At 39.0% G+C, this 27,334-nt stretch overlaps 1 protein-coding gene across 1 annotated transcript in view; it reads right to left on the bottom strand.

Annotated features, from left to right (window-relative positions):
• Positions 1 to 1,361: 1,361 nt before the first annotated feature.
• Positions 1,362 to 27,334, bottom strand: part of LOC144769170 (extracellular calcium-sensing receptor-like) — an 80,299-nt gene continuing 54,326 nt past the window's right edge. Inside the window, exons 4-5 of the mRNA XM_078653186.1 lie at positions 12,459 to 12,582; positions 1,362 to 2,284 (exon numbers count right to left, since the gene is read on the bottom strand). Of these exons, the coding sequence (XP_078509312.1) occupies positions 1,362 to 2,284; positions 12,459 to 12,582 (1,047 nt within the window). The remainder of the gene's footprint in view (positions 2,285 to 12,458; positions 12,583 to 27,334) is intronic.

Genomic DNA, 27,334 nt, shown 5'->3' with positions numbered 1-27,334 from the left:
TGTTATGTTTTAAAGAACCATTACAAGACTGGCTCATGTATTAATGTGAGTGGAGCCGGTGTTCGGTAAAGGAATGCAGAATGTAGAACACTGGTGATGTTGAGTTTCAAGAAAGAAGAGGAGTTGGAGCTGAGCAGGGAGGTTAACCTGCTTAAGGGAGTCGTGGAATAACATATACATTTATTAACACATAAACAGACTCCAATTTGTGTCTGTATGCACTAGATTGACAGCAGCCAAAATGCCACAAGTCATGTAATGTTAAATGATTCTGCCAATCCTGCATTTTTAGCCACAAGCCCTTTGAATGTTTGAATTTGTTTAGCCTATGCGGGAAAGTTAAAAATAAACCTACAAGTCAAAGAATGGAACATGCATTTCATAAAAAGCAAGGTTGAAAGTCACCCATAATGTGCCACTTGTGCTGCGTACAAAGGCAATCAGCAGAAAATTGGATCACTTGCACCAGAATGGTGCATAAAAAATCCATGTGTTTGACTGAAATCCAATCATGAAACATTTGCAATAATGAAGGTGAGAGACTGAGATGTAGAAGTTCTGTTCTAAATATGTCCTCTTCTTATTTTCTAAGGTTGACATTTTGCTTCTGCCACACACTGATTTGCGTCTGCCTTAGGCGCAATTGTTTATATATATTTGTTTCATTCACTCTTCTTCCCTGTGCTTTTTTAAATTCACACAAAATATGTTAATGAAATCACAATTATTATGTAAAAGAGAAGCAAAGACATTGCATGACCACCTGGGAAAGCAATGTTTAAATAAGTGAATGATTTACATTTGTAAAACATTAACATGACAAACATACATTTCCTATAAACATGAGTTGGTTTTGTCAAAAGTGTTTTTTCGCAGTGCCACTTTTATGCACTGCTACTTTGTTTACAATTCTATGATAACAGGGCGGCACTCTGGAATGAAAGTATCTACTTTTACTTGTTCAGACTTAAATTGCAGTGCAGGTGCTATTAAGTAAGCCCTGAAAAAATGGAGTGGTGGGCCTTGTGTGTCCGGCGGGCCATATAGTCACTATCAATAGTATAGAACACATTAGACCTGAAGTACTTACAATGTGGCAACTACTTTAAAACATGAATAAATACATATTACATATTGTAGTTATTTGAATTTCACACCATCCTAGAGTTTGCTATTTGAAAGCAAACCCCAATTGCATCTGCTGTTGAACTATTAGAATGACATTCCCAAGAAGTTCTTGTGATGTAATATAGATGTTGTACAATATAACAATTCCATGCCTGTGTACTACATATGTACACCTTTCTCCAGCCGGTAAAGTAAATTATTGGAAACCAAAGCATATGTGAAAATGGTTAGCATTAGTTTTTATTTTTCAAACTTGACTTTGATTTTGAAGATAAGTAGTCTCTTGTGTTCCTCTCTGGCCTCCAAAATATTATGAATGCTTTAGGACCAAATATGCAAAAGAGAAGTCCAGCACTAGATGACAAAATGGCAAAAACCTCAACAGCAATCATATATTTCCCCTTTGTGCTCAGATAAGCTGGTATGAATGACAGCCAAACACTGACAAACACAAGCATGCTGAATGTGATGAACTTGGTCTCATTGAAGGTATCAGGGAGCTTCCTGGCTAGAAATGAGATCAAGAAACTCCCACAAGCTAAGAGACCCATGAAGGCCAACATGCTGTAGAACCATCCAACAGAGCCCTCGTTGCATCCAAGGAATATCTCTCTCATGGCTGGGCTAGTGCTATGTTCTGGGAAAGAAGGGGACGTTGTCAGCCAAACAACCCCAATAGTCACTGGAATCAGTGTGCAAGCCAGAACAATGGTGTAAGCAATCTTTGGACTTAAGAACCTCTTGAGATTGCTATTGGGTTTTGTGGCTCTGAATACAATCACCACTATGATGGTTTTAGCAAGCACACAAGAAATACAAAGGGAGAAGATGACTCCGAAGATGATTTGCTGCAACATGCAGGTCAGTTTCTTGGGACGGCCAATGAAATTCATTGCACAGAGGAAGCATAGCATGAGTGAGATGAGCAGGAGATAACTGATGCCACGATTGTTAGCTTTCACCACTGGAGTGTCTTGGTACCAAATAAAGACACCAAAGACACAGGAAGCATTAAGGAAGAAGAAAACAGACATTAACGCTAATATCATACCAAGAGGCTCCTCATAAGACAGGAAGCTAATAGATTTTGGTATACATTTGTCTCTTAATGCACTGGACCAGTGATCATAGGCACACTTCAAGCAGTCTGCAGAATCTAGGAAAGATCATGAAAACTTAGATGAGATAATCAATATATAAAACACAGATTAGTGTTAACGATATAACAATGATTAGTGAAAGTAAAAAGCATTTTTTTAACCATTGTGTCCATTCACTTTTTCGGCATCCGCAAACCTGTTGTTTTAGTCACATAATATTACGCACAACACTGATATGTTTTTTAATCTTTATGACTTTGTATTCATCTTAGAAAAATGTATGTGGGAGTGAAGGTTCTAAAAATGCTGAATATTAATACTTATAGGGAAATGTCTTTTGCAGCTGCAGGAAAAACTACTGAAGGGATTATAATGAAACTTGAATGATGTTAAGTGATGCAGTCCAGCTTGAGATATGGTTTGGCTTTGTGAAGATTTGTTCAGCACCTTTTCCAAAAATGCCTTAAAACTAAGGGTCAACTGAGGTCAAATAAATTACAGATATCTGGACAGTAGGGCTAAAATGGTGGCTATAGCAAGTCAGTCAATGAAATACTGAAGAATCAAGGAATATGTTTGGACAACTGAAAATATTGCGCCTCAATCCAATGCAGATTGTCTCTTTCTCTTGCATCATAAACCACAATGCCAAAGGCCCCCAGGATGCATGTCATGTTCTGTTAGAATTAAATATTTATTTTGGGGCAGTTAGTTTCAAAATGTGCTTTTTTCAAACAAGGAAATGTTCATTGAAAACAGTAAGTTAAACAATGAACTATATGTTTGATAGACCTGTCATCTTTTGCATGGCCTTCTCGCTGACCTTTTGCCTCCTGTTCTTTTTGCTGGCCTTATGCCTCTGAGCACTTTATCACTGCTAACCAATGCTATAAAGCATGTGCTTATCTTCTAAAACTGGTGACATTGGCTTATACCTGATTTGCACATTTGATCAACTAGTAAGTCCCATGTAAAGTGGTATCACAAAAAGCCAGAGCCTGTGAAATACTACTAGCGGGCCTGTGAGTGCAGTTTACTTCCACTTCGATTTGGCCATTAAAACTACTTACTATTTCTTTAACCCCCTTTTATCACATATATGTCACCCCTAAGTAACCCTAAAGGCAGAGTGCCTTGTAAGTGAAAGGTACAAACACCCAAATTTGGTTTGTACTACTGTGAGACCTACCCCTTTCATAGGCTAGTACTCAAATTCCTTAATACACTTTTCAGCTGGTAATTCCTGATCAATGAGAAGTATCTTTTTAATATTTCATATCTTTGGAATAGTAATGATGAATCCTCCTTACTGGTGAAGCAGGATTCATCATAATAGTCATCATCAATCATTCACTGAGCCATAAAAAACACAAAATATTACAATAGATGGTTACAATATGATTCATTGGTGATTTGGACAACTCACTGTTAAATTATAACCACTTTTCTGATGTGTTGATAGATTGTTGTAAGTTTGTTGGCATGCAATAATGTATCATCTTCTGATCCCAGACGTGTGTAAATGCTTAGAAAAATTTGCGCCGTCCACGTTGTGGAAGAGACCCTTAATTGCACTGCTGAGTTTACACATGGATATCAAATCTCAGCCAGGAACCAATTTTCCAGAATTATCACATTTATTCAGTTATTCATTTCAGTGTACTTTTGTTCAAAATCAATTTCTCGTCATGACTTTGAGTTCACATCAGATTCCTCATGAACACTCAATACGTATTCGGAATATGCATCTGATGGCCTTGCCTGGGCAAGATGGAAGGGAGGGGCTAATAATTCACTTGAAAAGGAAGTGTCCTGTCCCTCCACAAAGGACTGATTACCCTTCACAGATATCCCGACAGACAGGACTGGGTTAAAAGGGATACTTGTGAACCTCAGGAAGCTGCTTTGAAGTCACCTCCCTACTTCAAAGGCACTTTTGGGTATAAGTACTGGGTCTCTGACCACCTAAAATCAGACACTCTTGGACTTGTAAATGAAGCTCTGCCAGAGGAACTGCTGTGCTGCTTAAAGATTTCAACTAGACTGCTGATCTAGAAGGCCTGATTTTCTGTTTATTGTCCTGCTGCCTGCTGCTCTCTTTCTCTGCTGATGGGGAGCTTGACTCTGCCTTCACTCCAAGTGATCTACAAGGGCTTGTAGTATTGCCCCTGTTGCTTGAGACTCAGGAATATCAAAGTCTCTACTCCTGCACCTGTGCATGGCTCTCTGGAAGTGGCCCAGCTACTTGCAACGTGGATTTCAATGCATTTCCTGTCTGAGGGTAGCAGAACTGCTGCATTGACCCTGTGGCAGGAGTAAAATGGGTGCATCATCACGGAACCTGCTATTTGCCTCCAGAGATCGATACATCACACAAAGTATCGCCACCACTGCAGTTTGGTGAGATCCATGCATCCTCTTGACTGCATTGCAGAATTGCTCAGCACCTCTCAATTCTGACACCTGTCTTCAGAACTGATGCATCGCCTTCACTGCATGGGGAAGATAGGTGCATCCTGCACCTGCAAGCCTCGACATCGACACATCTCGCTGTTTGTGACTAGGAAAAGTACTTTGTTCACGGACCTGTCTAGTTTCTGTAGCAAGCCATTGTTCCATTGCGGTTGGCCATAACTTTGACTTTGCCCCGGTCCAGTGCCACTTAACGTTACCTTTTTAGCGCTACTTGCTTCTAAGAGTTTTAATGCATTTATTTCTTTAAAATTCAATCTCAACTTCTATACATTAGTAGTTTGTTGTTTTTGCCTTGTGTTGTTTGAATAAAATAATCTATTTTTCTAAACCTGTGAATTGTCTTTTTGTGGTATTATCAATGTGTTACTGTGTGCGTGTGTGTGAGTTGCACAAATACCTTACACATTGCCTCTTTAGACGCACCTACCTGCTCTATGCCAAGCTATCAGAGGGTGAGCACAGGTTATCATTCAGTGTGTATTTAGCTTACCCTGACTAGAATGGTGGTTTCAGCCTGGTCTGAGTGCATAACTCAGCCAACCAGGAAGCCCAGTTCCAACACTGTTTAACTGTTGTTAATTAACTACACAGTTATAAATGTGGAATCTTTAAAAATGTCTGCTTTATCAAACAATCATTTTACCTATGGAAGGAGGACAATTTTGTTATCTGCTTTTGAAAGGTGCGGATAACAAAAGGTACATATGGGTCTTAAAATGCTCAGCATTTGCTTACCCTTCATGAATAGAATGCTGAATAGACAATGGACAAATGTAAAGATCCACAAAGTAGATTGGGGTTTTTATTGCGATGTTATTCTAGAAGTTTAGTAAAGTATGTTTTGGTTTGGTAAAAATATATACTGTCTGTAGACTGAAAAGATTGTTGATGCTATTTTCTGAAATGTACAGACTACAATGGGTGCTGATCTGAATATTCAAATTTTTTCAAATTTTTAAACAAAATGTTTTTTTTAAAAGGACAAAGTAAAGTTGCACAGATAGCTTGGAGAAGTCATGAAATATGAAGTGGTCAATATTTACAGTGACTCCTGAAATAATTTCCATATTTCATGTGTGACATTTGGGTTTCCATACCACACTATTCGTTATAATAACATCACTCAAATATATATCACAGGTTGTATGTGATATCATCAGTGCTGTCACTGATGAAGTCATTTAAGATGCCACTAATGATTTATGTGTGAGGGAATGAACAGTGCATAGGGGTTTGAGTTATTGTCTGCTTAGCATACACTAACTGGCGAATTTCAGGGTTTTTAGGCTTTGCCTTGGAAACATACCTTTCCTATATGTGAGTTTTTTGCAAAGTATTTCTGAGGTTTTTATTAATTCACATTAATGACTTACAAATAGAAGTATCCAAAATGTATCTTTAAAAAGAGTTATTTTCAGTGATTTTTTTTAGACTTTTTAGGTTTGCTGCATGTTGAAACATCCATTACAACGCATTGCCTTTACAACGTGGTCAATACAACGCATGATCCATTACAACGAATGCCATACAACGCATATCCCTCACTGACCAGCACCTTCCCTGAGGTAAGCACCCGGCGTGTTAAAATATTACTTTTCATTGAAATGGCTTCCAAAGCGCCATGAGCCAATTTCTATACCACTGTCATATTATGTGATTCTCTCGTTACGATTGTTGTAAAGCATTCTGATACCCTCAGGCCTGGCCAGCGCTATATAAAACTCCTTAATAAATAAATAAATATGTGTTGTAATGGCTTTCGTTGTAATGGCATGCTTTGTAATGGAAGCTGCACTGTATTGCCCGCATTCTAAAGGTATGTGTTATAATAGTTTGCGTTGTAATGTCATACCTCCATCTATCACACATATTGATCAAATGTACGGTACAGACCAAGATGCACAGCTGAGCGCAGTGGGCTATGGTCTCAAGGCATGTCTGACCTGAGGCTAGGCCACTGCACCATTGTATCTGCTGCATATAGCCTTGGTTTAGTGCAGGGTCCCCAGTGTCACCCACTACACCATAGGTCTCAATACTCGTGGTTTTGAAAATGAGCATAGGCACAGGGCCTATGACCGCCCACATACCACAGGGTATGCTGCACGATAGGCTCTAGAAGAGAAGTGTGACTCATATCAGCTCCATGGTAAACCCCATACATCTGGGTCAATAAGCCAGGTCTTTGGCAATTATGAATATGCCGTGGACCAGGGCCTGCATCAGCCACCATGCCACTGTGTCACTGCATACGTCCTTTAGTTATGCTCAGCAAGTTTCAAGTGCAGGGCCTTAGCATGCAGTCAGAATGTCACCAGTGGTTGCATCATGGGTCCCAGTGCTCAACACATTTGGCTGCATGCAGTGGGATCTGGAGACAGAAGCAGGCTTTCATGTGATGAAATAGCCGTGCCCTTCAAGGACTGGGATGCATGTTGCCATTTGCCAAATCTGCATGTAATTTGCAGATCTTTAGCACGTTAAGCCCTACTCTGTAATTTCAAGTTTTATGCAGATTCAGCCAATGACACCACAGCTACTCATCTGTTGACCCATCTACATTTTGACATGACATGTTTTGTGCAGGTAGTTCTAATTGGAAAAGGGTTAGTGGTGGATAAAAAAAAGAAACAGTTTATTTTCAAGAACCAGAATGTAATTTTCTCTTATTTTACTGGAAAACCTGCTGAAAGGAATTAAGCCAAATGTAGCATGATAGTAAAATTGCAATAAAAAGCAGCTTTTTTTGTTTTATTTAATCGTGTCCAGTAGGTTTTGAGATACTTATGTTTCAAAAGGTGTTGGTCATGATTGGAAGGGTAAAACCTCTGGAATATCAGTTGGGTTTATAACTTGAAATCTGGAAATATCACAGTGAAAAGAATAGGCATGGATTACATGCACAGACAAGTAGACAAAGGTGTTATAAAGTATTCTACAAAAAAAGAAAACTGCATTTAGCACCCTCTGGGAAATTTTCAAAGCAGAGGGCCAGTAAATGATAAAAGGCGCAGGTCAATCTGCAGGTTGAACATAAAACATGTGTCATAGATGAGTTGTACATGGAATTGAGATCTTTAAAAATAGATGAATTTTGAGGAAAACATTTTTTTGTATCTAAGCTGCTAATGGGTATTCAGAGAATTCTGGATGAATTTAGCAGTTTCTGTGAGCAGGTTTACAGAGCACAGAGAGGCATCACAGACGTAAATAGCACAAATGCTGAAAAGCAATTGGTTCTGGAGTCTTCAGTGAGGTCATTCTTCTTTTCATAGTCCCACAACCACAGATGGTGATACAAAGCAGATGCAGCCAACGCATTTCACCCTGAATAGGGCTTCTTCAGGGCAGTAGTGAGGTTTAATACATTTTAGAGAGAGCATGTCAATTTGTATAGTGTCCATAGAGGCTCAAATTAGTGATGTATTAACTCAAAATAGAAAAAACATGTCCTCATCGAGGTAATCAGATCCGTAACAGAAATAGCGTGTTCACTCTAATAGGTGAATCAGCGGTCAATGAGTCAATTTGTGTCAGTTTTCACATCGTACGGATTTCGGGAGACGCGGTGTCAGTCCATTTGCCGCAGCATTAACAGAAGTTTCTGTGACCAGAGAGGGTTAGAAATTAATCTGAGCAAAACAAAATGCTTGGTTTTCAACCTGTGCGACACCAAACATCCCAAACCCACTCTGATTGGAACCCTGTTAGATAAAGTTTACCAATTTAAATATCTCGGTACTACCCTAGACGAGAATATAGACTGGGCCCATCATATTTCAAAATGAAGGATAAAATTGGAGCAGCATGTCGGAGGCGGTGGAAGTTCCACTTGGAGTCCTTCTTTAAACCAGTTTTCCCGGTTATCTAGTTGTATTCTTACCAAGCATTGGATGTAGCCCTTAACGGTGCCAAGCTTTGGGGTCATAAGACCTCAAAAACCTTAGAAATAGTTGACAATCGTTTTTTGTGCTGTACTCCCCTGATCCTGCTAAGTCTTTATTTGAGGGATAGGCCAGTTTTGGAAAGAATTACAGTAAGACCATTAATCTTTTGGAAAAAAACTCTGGGCTGCGCCCAAACTATTACTATATGATAATGGGCTGGAGGAAATACTGAGTCACCCCAGTGCTGGCAATCTCCCCAGGATCTAATATTTAAGAGAGACTTTCCCGAGTATGGGACTTGCTAACCTGAGGGAAGATGCTCAGGGGTCAGTCTTACTTACAAGAAAAATTTAGCTCAATAGGCGATTCAAGATTTTTAAGCTAGATTCGCTTTTGTCAATACAGGCATTTGATACCTCAACAAGTGTTTTCCTTTTGGTCAAGGATTCTTATTTTTCAGAACCATTTTTAGATGAAGTAGAACCAATCCTGGCTCGGAAATTGTATGTACACTTTCGGCATGGATCCCTATCACTCTGTACCCACACCTCAAAATGGGTGGCCCTGCTGGTTCGGCAGAGATGACCTGTCCATCTTGTGGTCATGTGAAGGAGACAGTGCTTACATGCTCTTTTTCTGCCCAGCGTATAGAAGGGTCAGGGCTAAATGGTTAATCCCCATCTCCAGGAACCTCTGCATCACTCAGTATGTGCTGGCATGCCGAATTTTACAATAATATATTGGTAAACCTATTGTTTTTGCAGTTTCAGGGTATCTTCTTGACATATGGTAAACCAGGGGGACATTTTTTTCAGTACCTTTGGTTAATGATGCAGAGTGCTCCTCACATTAAATTGATAATGTATGTTTGGCTGAAGGGTTGATAAAACTAACAAGCACCTTATTTGTACTAATCCTCTATCATTTTAAACTGTGTTTTTATGCATATTCCTAAGGTAAATAATTGTGTTCCATTGTCTTTAGCAATCATATTTTTGTAATGTTTTTATCTGATTTTTTTATACTTAAATTGTATTCCCTTTTGGGATTTTAGTATGATCATAATTATCTGTATCTTTTATTTCTGTTTAACAGGGTGCCTCTTTTATGGCATAATGATGAAATAATGAGTATTGAACTGAACTGAAATAAAATTCAAAAACTTTGAGTAGTCAGGCGTTTTTGCCTAATTTGAAGCTCAGGACATATTCTGCTACATCCAGCTGGTAGGATGCACAGGTTTTGTGGGGACAGGATCAGTCCTCATGCCACAGATATTCTAATTAGAGAGAAAGTTGAGCTGAAGAATAGAGAGAAGTGTTCATCTTTTATTCCCAAATCATTTGTAAGGAAACCAACTGTCCAATCAGTAGCTGTGCTGCACTTGAATTTATGGTTGCCTTTAAAAATTACAATGTTCTCCCTTTCTGTTTTTTTTCTCAGAAGCCCACAGCACCACTTTATTTACTATAGGCTGTCCTCTGTTCAGAACACATATTGCAAGTGAAAGGTTTTCTTTGATGTTGCTATAATAATAATTACTATAGGGGAGGGACACCTGTGTGTTGGCAACGGCTATCCTTTGTGTAGTGTACCCCCAGTTTACTGTCTTGACCATTTTGGCTGGCAGTAGAACTCTTTACCCCTGCCAACCTATGGTAAAATACCTATACACCCACTTTCAACACGGCATACCCCAATTGACATATTTAACTTACCTAGAAGTCCCCAGTATATGATACAAAAATGCAACCATGGCCTGTAGGTTAAATGTCACATGTGTACTGCAGCACCCATTGTGCCATCTACTTCAATGACATTGAAAACCTGACTGCAGGCCTACCATTTGTAAACTAGCTGTGTAGTTTTAAACAGCAAATTCTACCCGTCACAATAATCCCTTTTTACAGGGGTAACATTCCTTTTAAATAGTAAATAAGTCACTCCTAAGTAAGCTCTACTTACATGCAGGATGCATGACAAATTAAAAGAAGGATATGTAAATGTTTAAAGTTAAATATATCCTTGCAGTGAAAAAGCAGCAACCTCTATTTTCACTGTGGCAAGGGTGGCTGTTCCATAGGAAAGCTTTGGGCTACAACATTACATTTAAAAATGGTATCTATTGCTAGGGAACAGCGAAAGTTCTCATTTTCTGTCTTTTTAAAATATTTATTACAAGTTCATTCTCCTGTGGAGCCAGACTTCTACCAAATTATTAGGAAAGGGCACTTTTACAAAGTTACCATTTCCTTGCCTAAAGCCCTGTAGGTCCAGTTGCACAAACTCCAACTGTCATCTAGCAGCTGAATAGCCCCCTTTCTGAGGTGTGAAACAGACAGGAATAAAGGCTTGGGTACTGGGAGTTGGTCTGTTTCTCTAGCAGGATGGCTAGCTGGTCTGTGCCCAGAAACTTGATTAACTTCAAAGAAGTCTACCCTGTCACATGCAAATGTTAGCTTACACCTGTGAAGGTGTTATTTGTTCCCAGAGCATGAGAGGCATCAATCCTAATGGGAGATGAGCTGCTCCCAGAACTGTTTTAGAGTGACCACAGAGAAGGGGTTTCTCATTTCCCTGGCCACACCTCTGGGGTGGTCACCAAACTGGGAGTCACCTCCCGCGCACACACGCTGGTTCCAGGCGTAAATGCTGCACACACAGTACCCTCCTCAGAACTCTTGCTGTACCTGTGGGAGAGGAAAATAGGACTGGACCTGCTGTCTGACACCTGAGAAGAGCCTAAAATACTGGACCTGCTATTCCACTTGCACCCAGGACAAAGGTGTAGACTCTAAGGGTCCTCATGCTTATCTGTCTTTCTCGGTAGAGGGACATGGACAAGCTACAAGAGGCCTTTCCTGCAACTGTTCATCAGACCAGTTCCGACAGGCCCTACCCTGGACTCTGCTTCTAGCCTTTGCTAGAGGGAGTTTTGACCACAAGTGCTCTCCCAACCCTCGGCTGGTGTCAAAGTATATTCCGCCTCACACATCCTGAAACTTGAGGTTTAGGGACTTTTTGCCTACAAGAACTTATGGAGGACCAGGACCAATCTGAAAAAATCTGCAATGGAGGTGCGAAACAGCTGAACCAACAATTCAAGTTACTCCCACTCAGAACTTTTCAACAGAAACAAATCCAATTCAGCAGGACCTCGTGGAGAAGGTACTGGGCTTTGTGTAGCTCTCTACGAATATAGATTGTGGCCTTGCCCAGCCTGAAGAATCTGAGCTCCAAAAAAGTGACTAAGGCCGAATGTAGAAATGCTCACTTTTATGGTGCAGGAATAAATCTGTACAAACACATTTACAAACAAAGCTGTCACTCTATAGTCGAAATTGAATTAATAATGTCTCTACAAAGCACTAGTGCTGTGAAAATATGTTCTACAAGAACTGATTTAATTGATAATGTAATTGATGTCATGAGATAAATGTTTGAACAGAAATCAATTACTAGAAAAAGGAAAAAAAGGACTTGCTTTTTTTAACATATTATGGTGATGCGTAGTTTACTTTGCTATTGTGTAAATGGGTATGCCAGCTATATAAATGTGAAATAACTGATTGTGAAGAGTTTGTTGGGACACTAGAGCACTATATTTCAAGCTATGACTTTCCCAGGACATCGAGGCTATAGGGACGCCCTGCCCTTGACCTGGTTGATGAATTAAGCAACACAGAGACCTCAGGCATTACTCATTAGAAGTGCAAATCACACATTTAGTGGTAAGGCTCCTGCTCAGCATAGAAGAGAAGGAAATTAAATCAAAGCCTGAGCAGTCCCTTTGCATTGATGCCTTGCACCATTAAATGTATTGCAATTCTTATTGTTTAACTAATTTAAACAGCCTAATGTTACCCACCTGTTTGGTTGGTGATGCTTCCTTCGGAACATAGGACACACTCAAAGCAACATCTAGGCTTCCCTTCTATAGATGCTTTTCTATAACCTGGATGACACAGCTCACTGCAAATGGAGACAGGTACCTGAAGGCAAGTAAGTGGTAAAGGGAGCATATAAGATATATTTCTATAGTACATAGAAACAGGAGGTTTTGGGGAATAACTATACTAAGCTACATTAATGACTGTAGTACCTACATGTTCTAACGTGAATTCAGCACATACATACAGATTATTTTGGACCAATAACATTTTAGGGGCCGATTCAATAAATCATTGCCTCATGTAAGTTCGCCTTACAGACTGATAACGTCCCAAATCCACATGCAAAACTGCAAATACATTCACAAAGGCAGGAGCAGCATTCATTTCCATCTTAAAATAGGACTTGCAAATTAATCATTTTCTGCAAAACTGAACATGCAAACACCACTTACATCGTCATGTCACTGCCCGACATTAGATGGACTGATAGTGAGTGCTCTTTAAGGGACTAGCAGGTTGGTGGTTTGGGAAATGCAATGCAACAGGTAAACATCAGCTGAATCATGACTTTTTGGACATTAACTAGCATTTGCCATGCTGTTCCCACAGATCTCTGCACTTCTAATTGTATGCCTCAAAACTGCAACTGAGACATAAATATTATGTTATTTAGATTAGTAAATTGCACTATTATCCACAGAGGTATCCTGGTGCTAAGCAGGAGTGTGTGCCTAGTCCTACCTTTGGTAGGTTGGTTAATTGTAAGGCCAGATCTTCAGCTTTTTGCAGTATTAAAATAGAGAGGAGGAGACACTGAAGTGGAATGAAGGTCCTCTCATGCTTTAAGACTGATGTTAGAGAAAGTCTGTGCTGATGTGGTTCTCTTTATGCATGGGATGTGTGTGAGTAGGAGTCCTGCAGAGCGAAGGGTTCTGGGAGGTTATTGATATAACTGTTTGGGTACCTGGTGCCTAAGTTGTGTAGTACCTTAAATGTGTTTGAGGAGTTTCAAATAATTGTGTTTTTGTATTGGAAGACAGCGGAGCCTGCCAGAGGTGTGATGGTATGTGAGTTTTGTGTGGCAGGTTGATGATGAACCTGACTGCCAAGTCATGAAGGGTGTGTAGTCTGCTAGTGAGTTGCTTGGTGGTCCCGATGTAGAGGATGCTCCTGTTGTCCAACTTGCTGGTGACTAAGGTGTGAGTGACTGTTTTTCTAGTGTTATTTGGGAGCTTTTTGAAGTTCTTCCTAAGCATCTTCAGAGTCTAAAAGAGGATGCAGTGACGAAGTTGACTTATGTGTTCATGTTCACTTTGCTGTTAATGATTATTCTGAGGGTCTTAGTGTGAATGCTGGGTGTAGGTGTAGATTCAAGCTAGGTCGGCCACTAGATGAAGTTCTCTCACGAGGTGTTTCTACCAAAGATCACTGCTTCTCTCTTGTCTGTGTTGTGCAGTAGACTGTTGACTTTCATCCAGTTAGCAATTTCAGCAATGCAGGTGTTTAAATAGTTTCTTGTGTTGAAAGACTTGTCCAGGAAGCAGGGTATGAAATGTGTGTTGTTGACATAGAAGAGCATGTTGATGTTGGGTGCACAGATGATGTTGACCACAGGGGAATGTATGACGTTACAACGCATACATTTACAACGCATGCCTTTACAACGCAGTTTTTACATCACAACTTCTTTTCCAACGCACTCCAATACATCACATGACACTACATTGCATTTTTAGAAACTATCTAAACAACGCATTCCATTACATCACATTGTACCTTTACAACGCATACCATTACATTGCATTTAATGTAAGTATTGGATAGATTAAGGGTAAAAATGACTATTCTAACTCCAGGGGTGCAACAGTGGGGTAAGTGTTGGATAGTGTAAGGGTACAAATTACTATTCTAACTCCAGGGGGTGCAACAGTAGTATAAGTATTGGATAGTGTAGGGGTACTATGCTTGCAATGGCATGCGTTGTAATAGTATGCGCTGTAATGCCTGCGTTGTAGTGACATGCAATGTAGTGTCATGTGATGTAGTGTCATGCATTGTAATGCCTGTGTTGTAGTGACATGCGTTCTAAAGGATGTTGCAATGTAATGACTGTGTTGTAAGTGTAGTGGGATGTAATGGTTGCATTGTAAAGGATGTTTCCCCCACAGGGATCATTTATGCATTGAAGAGGGTGGGACCGAGCAATGAACCTTGAGGCACTCCACAGATGAGTTTGTGGGCTTTCAAGGAGTAAGTTACCAGGCTGACACTTGATTCTGTCAGTTAAGGAGCCGATCCAGCAGAGAGAAGGTCATTGGATGGCAATCACATGAGGTGCCTGATGAGGATAGGGTGTGGGGCTGTGTCAAATGCTGCAGAGAGGCCTAGGAGAATAAGGATTGTTGAGTCTCTTCAGACAAGGATCATTGAAGATTGGTCTTAGTACTTCACTGATCGTTACAAGTCCTTTGGTGAAGGCGTGGAGGGGCAAAGTTCACATGGGGCCTCTGAATGGATTATCTTTATGGTAGCAGTAATTCCAATGGTGGTAATGGTGTCCACAAGGTCAGGGTTTATTCTTTGTCCATGATGGGAAGTTATGTTGTGACAGGGTCCAGTTAAGGGCAAAATTTGCTATGTATGGAGGTGATTTTGTTACAGAAGAATTTGAAGAGAATGGATGATGCTGCTGGAGGCAGCAGGAGACACAGAGATATTTTTAATGATGGCAAAGATTTCCATGCAATGATAGTGCTGGTGTCAAAATTAACTGCAAGAGCAATGCACTTGGTGTTCCGTTGTCTGCTGATGGTAGTGTTTTAGGGCTGAATTAAAGATGTATTTTTCGCTGGTGTCTGAACTTGTTCTCCATGAGCACTCCAAGTGCTTGCAGTGGCCTTTCATCAGCCTGGCATCCTCTGTGTAACAGCTAGACTATGGTCAGTCTCTTGCCATTGGTTGTGCTTGAGGGGAGCCAGCATGTAGTCACATGCAGTGATTCAGCTATTCAATTTCTAGATGAAGCCCTGTAGCGGATATATCTTATATTAATACAAGAGAATTGAGCTACAGTTGTTTGCTGACTGATAAACATTATAGTATTAGTGTTAGTGTTGGAACGAAGGGGTATATATGAATTGACATTCAGATATGATACTCAGCTTAGTCATAGGTCAGTCCTTTTTAGTTTACCTGGATACAGAACTTAGTGTGCTGGGTTCATTGTACCATATCTGTGAATAGTCATCTGCAGATTGTATTTGAAGGTGCGATTATCTTTCCGGGTTCAATACTTTAGTTGTTGAATGATTTAGGTATCTTGGAAATAGCTTTTTTTTTCAACTGTCTTATGAAGTGTATATACTCCTCAATGTTCCGATTCTTAGCTGTTAGGAAGTTATGTAGCTGTGTGGCTTGTACTAAGAAAGTGGTGCCTTCTCTGGATTTCTTTAGGTAAGGTGATAAGATGATCTGTGATACAAGCCTGGAGTGCAGTGTACTGTTTTGTTTGTATTGCTTGAATTTAATTGGAGCTATAGTGATCCTTGGGAGACTCTGTGGACAATAGAGAGTGCCTTACCCATTCCATCAACCTGCTTGTGTGGGACGTCCTCAAAATAGGAGAGGTAGTCCTCAACTTGCTGCTCACCTGTCAAAGGATTTGCACCCATATTCCCCTTTTCTTTAAAGATTAGAATTACTTGAGGATCATATAGCAAGCTAATAAAGTCCTTGTAAACGCCTTCAAGCTAGAGGCTCCAACTGATTAGAACTCCACCTTATGTATGCTATAACGTCCTTTTCAGCAGCATACACTTATAATTGATTATGTGCTACAAAGGTGAGGAAATGCCAAATCCATGGCACTCAATTTTGACAAATGAGGACTATTAGAGGACCCAACGAAAATGCTTACATCTTTGAGAGTTTGACATAGAAAGTCAGCTAGCAAGAATGTACTGTGCATTAAATCATTTCATTGCGCACTTGTCACAGGCCCATTTCAATGAGGCGGAAGAATCATTTACCAATGCTAATGAAGAGGCAGCTGGTTTGAGCAATAACTTACTCCTTCATCTGGATACCAATAACAGGCCATAGCGATCATGGCCTCCAAAGAATGCATCTGGGCCACTATTTAGGATCCTTGATGCAATCATGGACTGTCTAAGAACTGTAACATGAAGAAAATTGTAGGTCATTAAGATGAAAGATTGCAATTTTGTGGTCAAAGAAGAGCTGATATTTTGCCTTCACTGACTTCTGAAAAGCACAATGCTGACTCCAGCAGCATGTCACAATAGTAATGCACACCACTGGTAAAACTGTGACCACTCCATATCACACCAGTGCCAGCAGCATTGCTAGAAACATTTTTGCAGTGGGATGGTGGATAGAAGTTGCAGGACTTACATCAAACACACAAATATATGAATCAATGCGCAGCAAATGTCAATTGTTACAATAGACAAGATGTGACATGAGTACTTGGATTAACAGAAAATATTCACAATAGATCAAGACCCATTGATCTATTGGCATGGGAAAAGCAGGCACTGGGCACAAATTGGCATGGTTGCAATAAAATATCTAGCATGTCCTGTGGCATGCTCATCATCAGAGTAGGTTGTCAGTGCAGCTGTTACATCTACCATGGTCAGAACAGTTAGTTTCCTTAAAATATGGAAAGGCAATGATCAAAGCATATCATTTCTAAATGTTATCAAGCACTAGAAAAACATAAAAGGGAATGATTGTTATTTCTCAAACATTACATGTGTGGTGTGTAATCGTTCTTAAGAGGAAGTACCTAAATATGACTGTGAGCTGTGCGTATTGGATTAATACATTAAAAAATAAAAATAGAATATCTGCTATAAAAAATGAACAGAACTCTTTGTGTCATAACTGCCAAGAGATGCAAACAAACAAAAATGAGCGATTGCGTTCTGTTAGCAAGGCACAAACAGATAATGAAAGACACAGCAATTTTGGCCTGGTGAGTGGTGATAAGCAAAGACATCTTGAAATGAACAAGTTTGCAATGGACGCTGTCATGTCCTCAAAGAACTAATGCCTCCAATACCTAAACTTTAATTTCAGTGGTTAACTGTCATTGGAGATTGAGAGGAACGCAATGCATATGTGTGTGGCTTCCATGGAAAAAGAGATGCATAGATGCCACACTGGTTTGGAAAATAACAACCTGGATTAATTATTTGATGCTAAATAATTAGAGTGACAACAAAAAGGGGCTGAGCTAGACTTGATATTTTCAAAGTTTGGCTGAACATTTGGCCCCCAAACATCCCCCACACAGCTATGAGTCTCTGGAAATGTTATTTGAATGTCTTTAGGTTAACGGCCCATCAGCATCTTTTAGTTCGTCTTAGACCTCACAGTTTACCTGGACTGAAAGTGTCAATCTATTTCTTCTTCAACAGGTCTGTCTCTCATTGGGAGAAAAGAAAGTCTGCACATCCAGTCCACAACAATCATTTTAAATGTTTGAGTGTTTACCCATTGAGGTTATCTGCAGCCACTTGCCTGGGAGAGGTATTTGATTGTCCTTTGGTTAATTGTACTTATGTCAGCTTATGCTCCTTACTCTTAGACTTTGCGAACCATATTTATCTCGACTTTAGAATATTGTACTTGTCTTCTCTTATTGAACAGCCTTCTCTTCTGCATAGGACCTCAATGGTGCTTCTACCTTGGTTTATAGCCATGCCACCTTGACAGACCCTGGCAGAATGCATTTGCACTATTCTTTGCAGTATCTCTTTTTTCGTATCCTTCCTGCTCTGATGAGCAGGAAGGGAGAGGTTTGGGTTCTGATGGCGGCAGAGGAATGCAGAATTCATCCTCCGAGTACTACCACTTAGTGGTGATTTCAGAGAGCGGGGCAGTGCACATCTATTAATAATGGAATGGGACTTGTGACATATCATGACGGGGTTGACATGGCTATAATCAGTTTTCCAGAACTGATTGCAGGATGGTGGAGCAAATGCCCATATAGAAGGTCGCGTTGCACCGTGGCACAAGTAGAGAGAGTCATGGAGAGAATGGTGAAACTCCTTTGTTCTTTGTGTTGTGCCAAATTTGGGCCTCTATGGATAGGTAGGCAGAACTTACCTGGTACTAGGGATGCTATTAAAGTCCACTTAATAAAACAAACCACTAAACTAATAAAGAAAGTAACAGTTATATATTGCACAGCAATATTTATTTTTATAAAGAATCTTCATCCATAAGGAAGCATCCACCTCTGTAACCCTTAAACAACATAAATCTTAAACATTGCTTCCCAACTGATACAAAAGACTCGAAACCAGCAAGAAACCCACCCCATCTAACACTAAAAAGCACAACCGTATAACACCCCTTCCCAAACTTATCAACCCACACCTCCCACAACAGCCCCGCTCATTCCCCAATTAAAAGACCCTCTAAATTGTCCATTCTGCCATTGTGTACTTATGTCTGGTCGCCTTTTCCATTGACAATATATTTTTCTTTTGACTTTGTGTGCAAATTTTCACCAAATATGGCAATCATTTAGTATAGTTAGCAGACCAGATTGTGTGCTCTTCTGTTAAGACGAAAAATGTATAGGGGTGAAAAAGATGTGCGTTCCCGCTTTAGTTGTCCCACGAAATTTTGCTTGCAACTACACCAAGCCTACTTTATGGATTTACACTAAATGTGGCTTAATGGTGTAGCTTTATTTAGAATGTAAATTAGTTTACTAGTTTTTGAGAGAAAAGGGTATGAAAATGGTGCTGAGTGGGCTAAAATGGTTAAAACGTTTGTAAATGTCTGCTTTTTTCTGTCCACCCAGGTTCATCAACAGAGGTACAGGGACATCTGGAGACATCTAAGGACTAAATAATATAACACATAAAGGCTGCCTAACTGGTGAGGAGCACTCTGCAGACTCTGGCAGACTTAGACAAGGTCACATAAAAGTGCAAGCTAAACACACCCTGAACCCTAGGCCACAGTGGAGAGAGTGACCGTGTTGGAAAATTTCAATTGCGAATGATAGTCCATTCAATATTTTCAAGGCTGCGGACTTCAGACATTTAAAGTGGTGCTGGTACTCCGTAGCTTCAAGAACTAGATCATGGACAACCAGTGCCATCCTACGTGTGTCGAGTCCACAGCCTAAAAAAATAGGCAGTGGACATCTGGTACATGTGGTGGCCTGTCTCACAGCAAACTCTGTAGAACAAGTCTTGTATGAGTTTCAATGCCACCTTTTTTTAATGGAAATAAAATGTACATCCTTTAAGGTCATCCGTCCCCTGAGCCTTTAAGGTCATCAGTCCCCTGAGCCCCAAAAAGAAACTTCCAATATGGTCAGTTTGTTATCCTTGGACAACATTCTTGGATTCTCCAGATTTCATTATTTCCAATTGAATCGCTTCAAAAGAAAACAAAGACAGGTACCCACGTGCTAATTCTGTTTGATAGTGTTGTCTTATCATTCATTATTTCACCCATCACTAGTGCTACAGAAGATTCTATTGTGCCCATCCCACTCTGTACAGCGGCTACTTCCTTTCTACTCCCAAAAGTGGGTTCTTTAACTTCTTTCCCAATAGAATGTTGAAACCTCAGGGTGTAACCATTATCCATCTGTTCTTCCCCCAATGTTTTCCAAAACTGTTAGTGTCAAGGGTTTCTGGTGAGTCTATTCTCACCTTTACCACATTTCATCTACCACTCCCCAATCAAATGACTGAGGACAGGATTCCTATGAAGGACAGGAGCTAAGGACATTTGTGCCTCTTCCACCTGAAGATAGTTCGCCAAACCTCCTAATGTGATGCTACATCAGGACTCGATGGGCCAATGTTGCCAGTCTAATGCTGGTCACATAACTCATCTATTGCCCATCTACACTCTGGGCATCTGGAACCACTCCCCCCAGTTGTCACTGCCCCACTTCCCCAGCATCATCTTCTTTCCTTCTCAGTTTTCCAGCATTATTTTCTCCAGCATTTCAGGTCCTCTCTCATTCGCTTGACTCCACTCCTTTTCCATGACTTCTCCTTCAATGTCACTCCACTCTCCTCCGACTCCCTCTCTTCCACGACTCGAACTGCCTCTTTCTTTTCTCCTACAGTTCCAGAAACAACTCTTTCATAACATTCCACTCATTGGGCCCTCATTCTAAACAGCCCTTCGTTCATGTTGTTGTATTTTTTTTTCGTCCTAATTGACAACATGTTTACAGAACATTGTCCTGCTGTTTTGCAGGTACCTATAAAACGAAAACACTATTTTCCTCAATACAAATGTCTTGTTAGGTGTTCCCTGGCACCATTTAGCAATTTAAAGCAGTCAATTATACTAAAATTAACTTTTTATGTGTCTAGCAAAGAGGGTTGAATTTCATGTGATGTTTTCTGGCTTCCGCAAACAATTTTAGATTCTAAAGAGCAATCTTAGATTTTGATTGGCTGCCAGGTCAGGTATTCTTCCTCCACATGAAAAAGAGCAACATCATTTTATGAGATGCACCGTACCAGACACAGCAGTCATGGAACTTGCTGCTCTAAAATTGAGGATTATGGTGATTCTGAGAATGAGATCTTCGTAGACTAGCTGCACAGGAGAATGAGAAGTGCAGGGTCTCGGAGAGACTGCTTAAGTGGATAAAAATAGCAAGTACTAAGATGTTTAGTAGTTCTGCTCACATGCCCTTGGGGGGAAGAAACTAAACACTTGCTGAATCACATGTAAAATCTGTGACCAGAAACTAAGAAGAGGGATATCTGGCCACTATTTATTGTAATGTCATCTGTGAGAGACACCTCAAATCAAAACATGAACCTGGCCACTATTTGTCATCTGCGAGAGACACCTCAAATCAAAACATGAAAAACAGTATGCAGGTTATCACACGAAGAGATTGTGTGCGGAAGCACAAGAACAATAACGTCCACCAAGTCTTCCTGCAGATATGGTTGAAAAGGATCAAGTTGCTCAATCCACACATACAAGTCTTTGAACTGTACTGGTTGTGGTTTGAGATCCATACATGGGTTAGGGAATACAATCTTCAAATAGTCAAGAGGTTGATGGAGGAACATTGTTGGGAGTTCCAGCAATGCTATGCTAGGCTGTAACCCTTGCTGGTCTTGCCACCTGCTGCCAACATGAGCGGGAGGTCGCTCAGATGATAGAAAACTAGTGCCACCACCAATTACTTTGAAAAACAAATGTTGCTTGGGTCACGACTGTGTAGCTCCGGCATGAATGGGAATCCAAACCTGTATTTTCCAAGACTACGGTTCAGAAGGTTACCAAAAGCACAGTACAAAATAATGAAATTTAAAAGCACAACAGGTCCAAAAAATAAAAATTAATTAAAACAATATGTCATATAGAACAGAAAATGGTCAAACTGGTGTGAGAATGGTGGGAAAACAGTACAGCAGATGCAGGCTAAGTTGAAGATTACTATACCCTATCCAAAAACATTGCTTTCGTATGCATAGGATCACACGTGATTTTCCACTTTTTTAGCATGCAGTACGTATTCACATCCGTTTTATGACACTAGTCACTGACAATGCAGCTGCATACATCTGTGTCATTTTTAGAGATTTGGTGATGTTTCCCATAGCAACATTACACAAATATTGTGCAGGGATACTCATCACTTGCTAATATTTTCTTGTTAATTCCTTCAGTCCATCCTTTGTACAGCCTTAATTGTTCCTTTTACCCTCTCTATACAGTTCTACTTCCTCTTACATTATTTACATTCCCCCTTTCTTCCTTCCTTCCTTATTCATACATTATCAATTAATAACACTACATTACATTACCCTTTTCAGTCCTTAATCTTTCTACCATCTTAAATTGCTTACATTTTACTATCTCCTCAATTAGATTGTTCCTATTTTCATGACTTGATGAAAAGAAAGACGACACTTGAACAGGACAATTCACACAGTCTATCTCTAAGCACTGTTAAATGTTGTAAGCAAGGACTGGGTGAGTGAGCAGGAGAAGACATTCTCCTTAGAAGGATGTGCATCTAAAACTTTTTCCAATAGAGCATTTCTTACACTTTTCTCTCTTGTCCTTACATATTCTTCCGCCTTCTCCTTTGTATTCCTTTATGATTTTTTTACCTGTCGTTCCTTCTTCCTTTATCTCTGTGTACAATTATTACCAGCACTCAGAGCAATCCAAATCTCCTCAATTGCTTGGCGAACTGCTCCATCGACAATCACATAAACAAACAAGCCATCAATCAAGTAACACGTTCACTTATAGCCAGCTGTATTGACTTGTGATAATGTGTGCTTATTATACTAAATATTGCTATCTTGTAAGGTTTCTCCTACAGTGAAATAGAGGTATTAGTCTTGAATAAAGAAAAAGATCTTGTGAATTCACTTGATGGGATATATACTGCCATCTAAAAATAAATTACAAAATATTATTCCTTGAGTAGCTTTCTGGAATGATGCTCTAACATTGGTTCACATAGGAAAGTTTTTATCTAAAAATATGTCTCTCTCACTGGTCACAAATAATAAGAAAATGACGTTACAACTCTATGGTAATACCTTAATACCATTGTTATACTACAATTCCTCCTGCCAGAGCCAGCAGACAGTGTGAAAGGGAGCTCACAGAGTAGAACTACATGTTCAAACAATGAAAGAAGCACTGGCTATTTAGCTTTTAGAAACAGTGCTTTCCTTAAAAAATTACACCATTAGGAGAAAGAAAAACTTTATGGCAGGATTCTCATTTTTTACATGTCCAGTGTTTCTTACATGATGGAAATACGGAGAGGTTTTAAACTTCAAGTTTTGCTGAAAATTACTAGCTAGAATGAGGTGTTTTTAATTTTACACATTTAGGGCCCAATTTTGAGTTTAGCAGACACAGAACTCCATCACAAAAACATGGTGAACTACCATATCGGTCAAATCCTTGGTCCATCCACTCAACTATTAGTCTAGCAGACATTCATCTGTCTGACAGCGGGGCCACTGCTGGCTCTACTATCCGAATGATTACTCTGATGGGCCGACTGATGAATTTTTATATTGTGTTTGTCACAGGAAAACCCTGGTTTGCAATGCAATCAATTTTGCCTTTGGGACCTTATAAGTATTTAGCTATGCAGCACATTAGTCTGGGTGCTGAAATATATACTGTTCTTTACCATGGAGGGAAACTAAGCACCAAACTGCGTGGCATGTCAGGTACTTGAACACATGGAGAGAAATACTGCCTTTCAGTGGGAAATGATATAGTCAAAAGCTCTATTTTTAATATAAAATCAGGGCCTTCGGTGGTCATATCACTGAAAATACAAGATTTGAAAAAAATATTATTGTCTACAGGTGCTCATGGAAGATAATTTCTATGGACTGGAATCTAGAGAATGCTAAAGGGATTCTGGTATTTTACTGACATCTGCTGGTCGTTTTCTACAAAGAAAGATAAATAGAGGCAGTTGCCAGAATAATAACAAAAGAGAAAGTCCCTCAGCTGAAAGCAATTCTAGTATTTTACTGACCTCTACTAGTCGTTTTCCATCAAGACAGTTAAGTAGAGGCAGTTGAACAAGCAGAAAGCAATTCTGGTATTTTACTGACCTCTACAGGTCGTTTTCTATCAGGACAGTTAAATAGAAGCAGACAAGTCCTGGGGTTGATTTCCAGAGTCCATAAGAACATACACATATAAGTATATATAAAGTATATACAAGAGGTCTCAAATGCTCGACCTAATTACACACACACTGCGGGAGAAAGCTCAGAGGGTGCTGTGAGGTCATTAGTTTTTCATTTTTCATAAACAAACTCCTGCTTCAGGAGTTTCTTTTTGGAAAACAAAAATGTTTGGTGCATAGCAATACTCCAAACTTGAAGTGCCTTTATAGGAACAGCCATGATAGCGGTTCTCAGAGGGCATGGAAATCGGTGCAGGGTAGGAATATCGACGTAGAAATATCGTGTGACATAAATGTCTCCGCAGAAATATCGAGTGGAACAAATATCGACAACAAAAATATAGTTTGACCAGAATATCGACTGACAGGTAAGTAATATCGATAACTATATTATAGTTGCAATAAATATCGTTTACAAAAATATAGTTTACAAAAATATCGATGTATTAATAATGTTATGTATTTTAGTGTTTTAATGATAATTGTTTGTTATTTTATTATATGTTTTGGAATTATATTAGTTATTAATGTTTTTTATGTTTAATTTTGTGTTATTACTTCCGTAGCGGGTTGTGGGTTTATAGGGGAATAGGGTGGGAAGTAATTAAATTATATAAACTTAATTGATTAATTAATGTGTTAATTTATTAAAAATAGTTTAATAAATATGTGTTATTAATTTCAATTAGTCAATTAATAATTAATTATGTTAATTGTTTAATTAATTTTAGGTGTGTGTTGTGGAGTTCATACGTGTAAATGGTGTGAATGGTGGTAAGTAATTAATTTATTATTGATTAATTATTAAATACTTTAAAAATTAATTACCATTAATTAATTAGTAATTATTCATTGTAAATGTGTAATTAATTTTAGGTGTGTGTTGTGTTTTTTTAAGTGTATATGGTGTGAAAGCTGGAAATTAATTAATTAATTACATTAATTTTATTAATTAATTAGTAAATATTAAATGTAATTGTGTAATTAATTTTAGGGGTGTGTGGTGGATATTATAGTTTTAAATAATGTGTAATTAATTAATTTTTATTATTTTTGTTAATAATTATATATTTAAGTGTATATATTAATTAGGTTTTTAATGGAAATGAAAATACATTTTTTATGATAGTTTTTTTTTAAATTGTTTTGGGTTCCAGCGCTTTCCCTACTATTGCACTCACTGGAGTGAGAATAGTTATTTTTACCCCTACGCTATCCAACGCTTTCCCTACTGTTGCACCCTTTGGAGTGGGAATAGTAATTTTAACCCCTACGCTATCCAACGCTTTCCCTACTGTTGCACTCTCTGGAGTGGGAATAGTAATTTTCACCCCTACGCTATCCAACGCTTTCCCTACTGTTGCACTCTCTGGAGTGGGAATAGTAATTTTAACACTACGCTATCCAACGCTTTCCCTACTGTTGCACCCTTTGGAGTGGGAATAGTAATTTTTACCCCTACGCTATCCAACGCTTTCCCTACTGTTGCACTCTCTGGAGTGGGAATAGTAATTTTTACCCCTACGCTATCCAACGCTTTCCCTACTGTTGCACTCTCTGGAGTGGGAATAGTAATTTTCACCCCTACGCTATCCAACGCTTTCCCTACTGTTGCACTCTCTGGAGTGGGAATAGTAATTTTAACCCCTACGCTATCCAACGCTTTCCCTACTGTTGCACTCTCTGGAGTGGGAATAGTAATTTTCACCCCTACGCTATCCAACGCTTTCCCTACTGTTGCACTCTCTGGAGTGGGAATAGTAATTTTAACACTACGCTATCCAACGCTTTCCCTACTGTTGCACCCTTTGGAGTGGGAATAGTAATTTTTACCCCTACGCTATCCAACGCTTTCCCTACTGTTGCACTCTCTGGAGTGGGAATAGTAATTTTTACCCCTACGCTATCCAGCGCTTTCACTACTGTTGCGCCTTCTGGAGTGGGAATAGTAATTTTTTCTCCTACGCTATCCAACGCTTTCCCTACTGTTGCACTCCCTGGAGTGGGAATAGTAATTTTAACACTACGCTATCCAACGCTTTCCCTACTGTTGCACCCTTTGGAGTGGGAATAGTAATTTTTACCCCTACGCTATCCAACGCTTTTGCTACTGTTGCACCCTCTGGAGTGGGAATAGTAATTTTTACTCCTACGCTATCCAGCGCTTTCCCTACTGTTGCACTCCCTGGAGTGGGAATAGTAATTTTTACCCCTTCCCTATCAACTGTTTTCACTACTAATGTTTTAATTTTGTTATTAAATGTATGTATTATTATTATTTTAAAACTTTAATGTGTTAATTAAATATAGAATATTTTTATTTATTCAAAATGTTTTATATATGTGTTTATTTTATTTTTATATAATTATTAAAGTTTATAAATTAAATAAAGATAATAATAAAATGTAATTAAGAAAATATAGGTATATGTACATATTTATTGTGTTTATATTTATTAAAATAAGTTTATTTGTTATAATTAGTTAAAATCTAAATGTAATTTAATTTATTTTGTTAATAATATTAATTTTATTTAATTATTAAATTTAAGTTATATTATTTTTTAAAGTCGATATTTTTTACATCTATTGTTATGAGTCGATATTGTTGTACTTACCAGTTTAAGTATAGGGAGTCGATATTTTTGTAATCAATATTTTTACATCTATATTTTTGTTAACTATATTTTTGTTATCGATATTTTAACATGGAACCATGGAGATCACCCTTGCGCTCTAAATAAGGCCGCCTTCTTTCCAGTAAGGTGGCAGAATATTGTCCTCTACCACCATAACGGACAGAGAAGGTCCAGATCCAACCCTTATTTTGCTTCTCATATGAAAGAGCAATCTTTCTGGAATAGTATTAATTTCTCATGTACAGAGACTCAGCCTTCAGCCTGGTTCCACTGTGTAGTCACTTAATTCCTCAATGGCTTGCAATACCATTATAAAGTGCAGCAGACGGTAATTTACCCACATATATTAGACCACATATACGGTCAAGTAAATTGGATTATTAACAGATTAAGTTGCGAAAATAGTTTGCAAAATTTTAACTTACTCATCAAATTAAGAAAACAATAACCATTGCACCTCTCATAGTATTTGCCTTATTTGCTGAGGGTTAATAAC

Source organism: Lissotriton helveticus, chromosome 7 (assembly GCF_964261635.1).
Source record: "Lissotriton helveticus chromosome 7, aLisHel1.1, whole genome shotgun sequence".
Taxonomy (NCBI): Eukaryota; Metazoa; Chordata; class Amphibia; order Caudata; family Salamandridae; genus Lissotriton; species Lissotriton helveticus.
This window is presented reverse-complemented; position numbering and strand designations above follow the sequence as displayed.